Source organism: Corythoichthys intestinalis, chromosome 21 (genome assembly GCF_030265065.1).
Source record: "Corythoichthys intestinalis isolate RoL2023-P3 chromosome 21, ASM3026506v1, whole genome shotgun sequence".
NCBI lineage: Eukaryota > Metazoa > Chordata > Actinopteri > Syngnathiformes > Syngnathidae > Corythoichthys > Corythoichthys intestinalis.
This window is the reverse complement of record NC_080415.1, coordinates 22,285,366-22,296,305: the sequence shown is the minus strand read 5'-3', so window position 1 is coordinate 22,296,305 and position 10,940 is coordinate 22,285,366. Positions and strand designations below refer to the sequence as shown.

General features: G+C 40.6%; 1 protein-coding gene across 1 annotated transcript; it reads left to right on the top strand.

Moving 5' to 3' along the window:
• Positions 1–3,223: 3,223 nt before the first annotated feature.
• Positions 3,224–10,421, top strand: prr35 (proline rich 35). Its single transcript, XM_057825311.1, has 4 exons — positions 3,224–3,361; positions 4,191–4,244; positions 7,118–8,600; positions 8,874–10,421. Exons 3-4 carry the CDS (start codon positions 7,180–7,182, stop codon positions 9,658–9,660), a joined length of 2,208 nt encoding a protein of 735 aa, XP_057681294.1. The 5' UTR covers positions 3,224–3,361; positions 4,191–4,244; positions 7,118–7,179; the 3' UTR covers positions 9,661–10,421.
• The last annotated feature ends 519 nt before the right edge of the window (positions 10,422–10,940 follow it).

Here is a 10,940-nt window from a genome sequence, read left to right as displayed (position 1 = left end):
CATGTTGCCGACTTAGCACTTCCTGTTCGAGGAGGGCCGCTGGCGTGATTTTATAACCCGGACATTATGTCATTTTTGGTCGGCAGCAGCTGTTACATTTTGTTGGTCAGATTGTGTTTTGTTACAGAGGCGGTTGCGGGAGTGTTCCCGACGTTGTAACTGCAGCCAATTCAAGCTCATCAAGACAGTATTCAAGCCCAGGCGATCCAGGAGAAGCGTGCCGAGATAATAACTTGCTGGGTGCCATTCGACAACTTGTACTCCCAAATTTCATGCATTTGCTAGCTTGTTTGTCTGCCGCCCTTGTTTTGAAATCCCCTACGTTGTGTTGGTATTTGAGTGTATTTGTTTTGTTGTCTTATCGGCTCTCTGCCTACCGCTTAGGTTAGTGTTATTGAACCCGTTGACCTACTGTCACGACCCATTGTGTTATTCCCCCTTGTCCGCAATCGCATTTATTTTTGTTTATATTTGATAAACCCTTGAACGCGTCCCTCCATTGTTTTGTGCTTTCTGCTCAGTTCTGCCTACATGCAGAACTGAGTGCTATAGGCGTTCTTTTGTGCCCAATGCCATCAGACTTTACAACAGCAGAGGTTTGTGCTCTCGATTAAATGTACATGAAGCAGAAGGACAATGACAGGTACTCTTTTTGTATGTTTCTGACATAGTGCTGATCTGCAGTCAGGTTAGATTCAATTTGTTCTTAATTTAGTCGTAGGTTATTTGTATATGCCTTTTATATAGGTCTTATAGTTCGTCTATATGTTATACATTCGATTAACACTGTCTGAGCTGCTGCAATGCCTGAATTTGTCCTATGATGGATCATGAAAATCTTATCTTTGAGGTACAACCAGGGGTGAAAGTGGGCCAGAGCGGTCAGGAACGCAGTTCCGGTATAAGATTCAGGGCCAGAACGCAGTTCCGGTATAAGATTCAGGGGCGGAATGCAGTTCCGGTATATGATTCAGGGCCAGAATGCTGTTCCGGTACACGGTGCTTTTAATTCCGAAAATATGACGGCAACTGTCAAAACGCTATGTAAAAAAAAAAAAAAAAAAAAAAGCTAAGATGCCACACATGCATTTCATCTCCAAGAAGAAAACAATCTACCAAAATCAGATTTACATACGCAAGTGTTAACAGCAAGCATAATAAAGTGCTTGTATAGCGTCATCCGTTTCCACCAATATTTATCATTTATTTTATTCCACGGACGGCATGGAGGTTTCCCCAGCTGCTGCAGTTATCTGAGTCTGACGATGATGAGTCACATCAATGTGCGAATGCACGCAGCAAAGCAAAACGTCCGTTCAATTGGCTGACATACTGACGTGATCAACAGAGATAATTAGCTCTGATTGGTTCAAATGTGCATGTTTTCTGGAACAGCAAAAAAAAAAAAAAATGTTATTGAATTGTTGCGACAAAAAAGGGCAATGCAACATAAAATGGATCAAATCTTTAAAAGCAAGGAAAGAGTTGAGGAGGTTTTATTTGCTCTGATGGGGAAATTCAGAACATAGCTGTCAATGTGCACTTTGGACTCATATTTGTTCATTTATGTTTGGCTACTTATTCATTTCCTTATGATTTAGAAAAGTCAATGTTTGCGCCATCTTCAAAATATATTCCATTGAACTCTGCATAAAATAAGTAATTTGTACTTATTTTTCATAATGAATGTTACTTATATCTTAATTATTAAAAAAAAAAAAAAAAAAAGTAAATATTTACATTAACTTCAATTTTAATCTACATCCTATGTTCTTAAGTAGTTAAAATTGAGATTTGGCATTTAGTATGTGAGGAAAGAATTATTGCTGTTTTTGTTAACTTATATTTTGCAAATCATTGAAAAAATGCAATTTTGAATGAAAATCAGTTTCTGTATGTGTTATAGAAACAACTGTGCTAAAACAGTTTTCTTTGCATTTCAGTAGTTTAACAGGTTTGACCCCCCCCCCCCCAAAAAAAAATAATGAAAGAAAAAAAAATAGAATAACATTTCTGGCTCAGTGGCGACCTTCAGGACGGCAAGAAATTCTAGCCACTTTCGCCCCTTTGTACAACCTTGTTTCCGCAGTTGCGGACCCTAACATCGACAACAAAATAAACCACACGTTTCCAAAGATGGAACGATGGACTCTCTTCCTCGGCTCTACGATCCAGTAGCAATTTAATTTCGTTCTGTTTTTAGTTTAATTTAGCTATTTCCAGCTAGCTATGTTGATAATTGCGATGTTCGTTTACCGCTTTTCGTCCTACTGCGAGGAAAAAGGAAGTGACGATTGGCCTGCCATGATATTTATGTCATCAGCTATCGTGCTGTGACCTGTGAATTTAACGCCTGCTTTCACACACACCGCTTCCCAGGAAAGTCCTGGACATTATACTAAGACGCGACTCGGTAAATGTCAGCGTCATTTCCGTGTCAGTCGACCCGGGAAATTGCTTTCACATATAAGGGCTGCCCGGTGTTCAGGTGTATGTGAAAGCGGCTTTAAACTCAAAAGATGCTAGTGTGTATACCCTTCTTTAACTAGCAATTTTAGAGATTTTCAGACAGTAGTGATGAGTTCTAATTTTCTGCTCCCCACAAGACAATTCAAGACAATCGTCTTTATATTCTCTGGCATCATAGTCATTCTCAAAGAGTGTATCAAACATCAACGTCAACGCACCCTGCAAGTCAGTCAGCCAGTCATCCAGTCAGGGACCCTTCACGAGACATCGGGTTGGCTGTCGCGCCGACGCGGCCAAATGAGGGCTGACAGGCCGCTACATAGAGCTTAACCATCTGGAGCAAATGTGACAGTTGGGGGACGACCATGTCTGCTCAATCAGGAGGAAGGGCAGGAGAGCTCAGTGACATGAAGGACCAGGAGGAGAAAGAACCACATGGGACTCTCTTTCATGACTACTTCAGTATGAAGATGTTTCTCTTTTACTTTGTGGAAAAAGTCAGATAAAGACAGATATTTTCAAGAGAGAAGATAATGATTGGTTAAAAACTCGTCAACCGTGCGGTAAAATTAAAAGAGTCGTGTCAAGTTTTAAAATGCCATCACACACTGATCTAACCTTTAAGATGATCTTGGCTGCAAGGTAGAGAGCACATTTGAGGATCTAAAGTGTAGGTGGTTGAGGGGTGTAAGGGGTGCGAGGGGTGGGTAGGGTGGCTGCTGTATTGTAGCGCCTGAGGGCGACGCTCCCAGTCAATATAAATGTGCACGCTCGCTCCTGCTGTGCTCCCATTTGAGCACAGGGACGTTGGACGAGAGGCAGACAGACAGCACCGGGATACGACGACGCCACGCCACTTACTCTGAGAGACACGTCACACATCTATTTGCAGGTAATTCCTGACACCGAGAGTTTATTTGGTCTATTATTGCCTAGGTTTTGGTTTTGTTTGGAAAAATGGCCTTGCATGGACTAAAAAAGTGTTTGCTATCAATAGAGTCATACCATTAAAGTCAGTATAATTTTTCCACTTATCTTAAATACAGTTTAATTTGTGAAAATGGCGATTCCATTTTTACATGGTTATTGGTTGTTTTATTCTAATTGGTCTTGCATTAACGAAGAAAAGTCTGCTAATTACAGACAATTACCCGATTGTTTTGTACGTATGTCTTATATTATTATTATAGAAATAAAGAGAAAGAAAAGCACATTTTTACTCATTGTTATTTATCTTTTTACCTCTATTCCGTTTCAGCTGAAACAAATCATTTTGACAGCGATGTTCTGATTTAGAACTTTATTGAATATAATATTATTAGAGTGAAGTTAATAGGATCAAAAATACAAGGTCAAAATTTAATATGAATATTGTTTCGGAAAAGAGCTACATTTTTCTTTTTTAGCTGCTGGTGCCGTGACCTCACAACTGATAAATAGATTGATTTACATTTTATTGAATATACAAATTTAAGTTTTTAAAATATATGTATACTATATGTTTAAAAAGGATACAATTGTTTAATATGTATCACATTAAAAACCTGGTCAAATTTGACAAGGCCAATGTAAAAAACTAAAAAATACATATTTTCTAAATCATTGGCAAGCTGTTTTGTCTATGGTAATACCTATTATAATTTTCATAGTAATATTAATTGTGTTATAACAATGAATTATGACAGATAAGCCATTTAACATTTGTTTTTTCCCTGGAACAGGACGGTTCTCTTCGTGAAGGGAGACGACCCACCATCTCAGAAATCATAAAAAAGGTAATTAAATAAATACATACATGTACAGTGATGTTTTTTTTTCAAAGGATGCTGTCCCCCGTAACGTCAATCAGTGATTGCTGATGCATGTCAAAGTGGTCCTAGTGTGGATACTCTGTCTGTAATTGTAACAATAGATGTTCAAGTGGTTCAGCTATTTAGTCATCAGCTCTAAAAGCCCAAAACAAGACCGCAGGGTTTGGATATGGGGGTAGGGGGGCAAAGTGCGCAATCCAGATATAGTGGCCAGAAGAGGAGGAAATCTGTACTGTAAATTTTATTTTATTGATCGCCTGGTTACAACAGCTGTTAGGCTCCATTATGAGCTCAAACGGGGGGGTCAGAGCCCCAAGGCGAACCAGGTCGATGAAATGGTCATCGGGCGCTGACGAAACAATGAAAGTTGGTAGTAGTATAAATCTGGCAGAGGTGGAAAAAGTACATACTCTTCGTACTGAAAAACCCCAAGAAAACAGTAATGATTCAATTTCTTTAAGTAAAAAAAAAAAACATTTTCAAATTGTAAAGCTCGTTAACACCCTTCCCTGCTTTTTTTCCTCAATCAATCAACATGTCAACTAGTGCTGCAACGATTAATCGATTTACTCGAGTATTCGATTAGAAAAAAAAAAATTTGAATTAAATTTTTCTTCGTCGAGTATTCGTTTAATCAAAGTGGCGTTGTAATGGTTTGTTTTGAAAGTGTTTGCATTTAGTTTTATTGATTTGGGTGGATACACTGCCCTCCAGTCTGCCTCATTTCACATGGCTGAATCCAGCTGCTCCCTGTTAAGACCAACATAAGCTAATTTTTTGTTTGAGCTCATGTTTTTTTAATGCGTTCGTAATTTAGTTTAAAGGTATATTTAGCCGTTTTTTTGTGGGAATATGTGTTTGAACCATTTTATAACATTTAAAGTAGCGGACTTTTGCTATGTAAGTTAGTCAATTGTTCTTTTGTTGCACATATATGCTCATTTATTTATTTATTTGTACCGTTTAAGGCTCAGGTCAGGTATATTAATTTTCTTATGTTCCTTATCCGATTACTCGATTATTCGAACTAACAAGTTCATCGATTAATCGACTACTAAAATAATCGATAACTGCAGGCCTAATGTCAACTGAGGTTGACTAACCACTTTCAATGCCTTGAAAAAGTCACCATCCTATTTTCACAAAGTAAGGATGAGAAAATACAGATTTGTTTAGAAATGGAAGCGGTGGGAAATAATTGTCGAGAAAAATGAATACTCATGTAACATACAGGTTCATGAAAAGAAACTAGGGCTGTCAAACGAATAAAATTTTTAATCGAGTTAATTACAGCTTGAAAATTAATTAATCGTAATTAATCGCAATTAATCGCAGTTCAAACCATCTATAAAATATGCCATAGTTTTCTGTAAATTATATATATACATATTCTGTAAAATAAATTGTTGGAATGGAGAGATAAGACACGAGATGGATATATACATTCAACATACAGTACATAAGGACTGTATTTGTTTACTATAATAATAAATCAACAAGATGGCATTAACATTATTGACATTCTGTTAAAGCGATCCACGGATAGAAAGACTTGTAGTTCTTAAAAGATAAATGTTTGTCCAAGTTATAGAAATTTTATATTAAAACCCCTCTTAATGTTTTCGTTTTAATAAAATTTGTAAAATTTTCAATCAAAAAATAAACTAGTAGCCCGCCATTGTTGATGTCAATAATTACTTACACAATGCTCATGGGTGCTGAAGCCTATAAAATGAGTCCCACCCAAGCGCCAGCAGAGGGCGGCAAAACTCCATTAAACACAATTAACAAGTGGGCATTTCATTCTACTGTCATTTAAATCTGTCTGAGCGGGACATGTGCGTTAATTGCGTCAAATATTTTAACGTGATTAATTAAAAAATTACCGCCCGTTAACGCGATAATTTTGACAGCCCTAAAAGAAACATGAACACATTTATATAACTTCAAAAACAGATTTCAACGCCAATCCCAGAAGGCAGATCTATAAACCACAAGTCCACCATTCTGCCTGTGTTTGCCTTCAATTACTATCTTTTTGAAACATTTAAAAAAAAAAAAGACAATTTATCTCCAACTTCACTCTTTTATCTTTGCATGACCTGGGGCAAAAGAAGAAATAAAAGCCTCCAAGCAAAGTGTTTTAAACTTGCATCCTCAATCCCTGAAGGGTCCCCCTCCGAGTGGTATGTTATAATAGTTTTTTTTATTGTTCTTGATGAGAGGGGTGTTAATTTAACTTTTCAGTTTTTAATATCTTGTAAATGTAGGCGATAGAAGTAAAGAATATGAGTGTTAAAGTTTCTCAATAAAGAGATAAGACCTAGTTCATGAGTGCTTTTGAACTTATGCGCCGTGTCTTGACCCAGATCCTAGTCCTCTGCCACTAATGATGCCCCCCAGGCATGATGCCAGGCCCTCATTAGTAACCAGCCCCCACCCACCATCGCCACTTTCTCTTCTTACCAAGCGCAACCCGCAGCTTGGCTTCATTGCGCCTGCTACTTGGCCTTCGAGGTTTCTGGTCCCGAAGACTAGGGGCAACCCCGAACGCTGCACAGGTGCACAACCCCCCTGCCATAACCCACTTGCCCCCGAGCCCTAACCCTCACTCGGGCCTGGTGCTCTGCTGGAACTAATGAGGAGTGGCAGGTACAGTGAAAAGCTCAAGTTAGGTTAGTGGTGAGGTGACCTTTAGCTCAGGTAGACAACGCATGCAGTCTCGAAGTATAGTAACATTGTACCTCTAGGGTGGTCGCGTTTGGGTTCAAGGGACACATTTGATTTTGATTCAAGTTAAATGCAGCATTCAAGAAACTCATCTTGTCTCTTCACAGGACCCAAGAAAATGCAGCTTTACATTGAAAACCATGACGAAAGCTGAAGGAAAACCCTCCAAATGAGCAAACCTAGAGATCAAAAACCTACTCCCGCAACTACTCTTGTGAATGATCGTAACCTGAACACAATAGTGTTGTCTTCCGAAATATCAGGAACGATCATGTCCAAGGACGACGCTTGCAAAGTAACGTCAGCCTCTAAACACAAGGAACGCAAGCCCAAGAAGCCTCACTACATCCCTCGTCCGTGGGGCAAGCCGTACAACTACAAATGCTTTCAGTGCCCTTTCACTTGCATGGAGAAGTCCCACCTGTACAACCACATGAAGTACAGTCTGTGCAAGAACTCCCTCTCCCTGCTTATCGAGTCTGACTGGCCCTACAAAAAGGGCAACAATGTCCTGCACCCGGACCAACTGCGACCACTACAGCAGGGGATGCGTGGACCTGGAAAAGACGCCCAGGATCAGGCAACTCGGACTGAGGAGGAGCAGCAGCAGCAGAATGTGGAGGAGGAAGCGGAAGATCGGGAAAACCGTGTACAGGAAGAGGAAGGAGAGGAGGTCCGCACGTTGGTGAAAGAGAGGTCGGAAAGTGGGGATCCTGCAGAGTGTAAAGCAGATTCCGAGTTATTGATGGCGGACATGCTTTCTCTGGAAGACCAGCTAATACGGGCACGGTCAGTGGAGGTGGAGGCGCAGTTGAAACACTACAAGACCTTATCCAAGACCTGCATGACAGCTCCAAGGTTACTCTCGGACCAGTGGCGCCTCCTTACTTCAAGTAAAGCCAAAACCGAAGGCACTCAAGCCCGAATGAATGGTTCAATCCCGTGTTACCCTCCCCCACCCAACCTGGTGGATTATCAGGATCCGACCGGGCTCAACCTATCAGTGCTCGGGGTGGGCTATCCCATCGGCCCAAGTCTTTTCTCATACATGAATTCTACTCTCCCCGCCACTCAAACCCATGCGCAGCTCGCTCAGCTTCCCTTCCTGGCTTCGGCCGCCCAGCTGATTCATCCGGCCTCAGGCAGCCACACGGACAGAACTTTTATACCCCCGCGGCTCTACTACCCATTCCTCTGTGAACACAGCTTCGGACCAGCTTCCGGTCAGAGTGATGCCAATAAAGGACAGAAAACATCCCCAAACACTGGCGATACATTTTCTTTACCTGGCTTCCAGCCCAAAATTAACCTGTGGAAGGTGCCTGCTTTGAGGCCCGGGGCTGCCACGGCTTCTCCCATTGGTCGGGTTTCACCTCTAGGAGTTTCTTCTGACACGGTCTTTAGGCTGGGGGATAAAGTGCAAGCTTCACCTAAGGAAGGTAAAACAAGTTGGAGTCTCAAGAGAACAGGCGGCCATTTGACAAACCATGAATCCCCAGTGGAAAAGAAGCCGACAACAGACTTCACGTTGGATCTTCTAAAGAACATCCAGACAAGTCCTACTCTAAATATGGTATCAGACAAACTGAGGTAAGTATTACATCTGCCCTACCTGGATAAGCTTAAAGATGATTGAATATTTTCATTAGAAGGAACAACCACCATACAGAAAAGCAGTTTATCTCAGATTTTCTTGTCTGATTCCACCATTCTTTGATTTTCTCATACGGCAATATGCTCCTAACCTAAGAAATACTCAACAGTCTAATCAGTTAATTGGGAGACTAATAGTCTAATTTATGATTAGCAGACTTTTCGGAGGTTGTTTAACAATCAGAAACTCAACTTTTCTCCACTTTTCAGTTCACAGAATTTGCATCCCAGGACTAAATCATCCGAACCCTTGTACACACATCATCTAACCAGTCCCAAAAATGAAGCATCCTCCTTACCGGCTCCTATTGGGGGAAACAGTAGCCAAGACCTTACGACCGCACGTCCTATGGGTGACGGGGCCTCAGATTCAGTGGCTGCTCTACTTAATGATCTCTCGAAAGCACTTCAGGAGTACCAGGAAGCAGAACGCAAAATCTCCCACCTTGAAAAGGAGGAACTTCCCGTCCAGCATCACCTATGGGAGCACCTGAGCAAAATCCGAAATGAGCTGTCGCACATCCACCAAGCGCTGGAAAGGACGGCCCGCCAAAGCGACGGTCCGCTAGACCTTTCATTTAAGAGAGACTCCACAGACTCAAAGGAGTTCCACATTAAGGACAATATTGCAGAGACGGACGAGGAAGAAGAGGAAGCTAGAGAAGAAGAGGAGAGGAAAGCCATGAGGGCCTCGCTGGAGACTCGTAAGCAATCGCTAGACATGCTGATCAAGATGAATAATACCGGTGCGTCGGTGATGACTGCAGATGTCCTGGCTCAGGGAGCACTGGCCATCAGCCACACCCCCGCGGAGACCTTGTGGCCCGGCAGAACCACAAAGTGCGAAGCCGACTCCAGCGTGCTGCTCTGTCCTGACGGCAGATCGGTCATGTTTACGGACATCCCATCATCGGCCAAAGCGGCTAAAAGACAGACTTCAATACAGCGGGTGGAGGGGCAGTGCCCCCAAAGCCCTTTAACAGCTATAGAAAATTAACGATTGCTTGTATGTTGAGATTCTAAGTCAATCCGCAATTTGAATCGGGACAAATTTTTATAGTTGTTGTAGACATTTCACAACTCGGTTTCCCTAAAATGGCTTATTCATTGGCTGCTATTGTCCGTAACAATCAGAGTTCAGTTTATATGTTGCCATGGCAATGTAATATGCATTTGGCCATCAGAATAATAAGAATATTTAGGACCAAAGAAGTTTTTAAGATTAAAGGTGAAATGTCTTCATGAATAAAGAATTCTGTTGCCGCTATTGACTTTGCAGATGAAAGGTTAGTTCCTAAGGAAAAAACATTGTCTTTAATTTTACAGGCCACTGCATTTTGTTTAGCACTTTTCTATTGAGACCCAAACAACATGGGGAAAAACAATTTTACATTTTGTCTGCTATCTTGTTAAGTGTGTAAAAAAAGCACATACTGTATCTATAATATTGCCTGGGCTCTGTACATTTCCTCAAAAGAGACACGTGTCACACATGCACTATAAACTTTAGATTGTCAGCAGGTTGTCATTAGAAAAATCCTTTCAATCAGTTGGACTGACAATCATTACCACCACTTTGTAAATGATGTGAAAGACAATGAAAAAAATGTACAGTGTTTTAAAGTCTAAATGATTTTATAAAGACAATCTTTCGTATGTTGTGAGTTTACTAACAAAACTGTATTGCACGCATATTTCTTGCAAAAATAAAATGTCATACCAATAGCAAAAACAATGAAGCCTATCATATTAAAGCAAAGGAACAAACATCCTAATATTTTGTAACCAAAAGTTATTTCAGTTAGTGAATTCTTATGAACTTCAAGTAGTTGTAGCCAATGGCGTAAGATTGTTTCAACATTGGTAGGGACAATATAACAGCATACCCTGCATGTACACTTTTTGCTGGGGACGGGACATTAATAAGACCAAACAGATTGGGTGAACGGGGGTCAGGGTTACATTTCTCACAAATATGAATCTAATTTACTGATAGACTAAATTATCAATGCAAAATAAATCTCCATTGACTTATATTCATAAGCGGATTTTAAAGTGATCCTCTAACTTAAATACATGTAGGCTTTAATAAACCACAATTGTTCTCTTGTACTAAACTATGTTGTTAGAAACACATAAAATGTTAAATCAATGGCAATATTTTATAATATTTAGTCCATATTTTGACCGTTAGTTGGCGGCATGGTTTGCGGGCTCGCAGTGATGATGCCATGATGTGCTGCTTTTGGATGCAATTTCCAGTCTTATGGAAAAGAG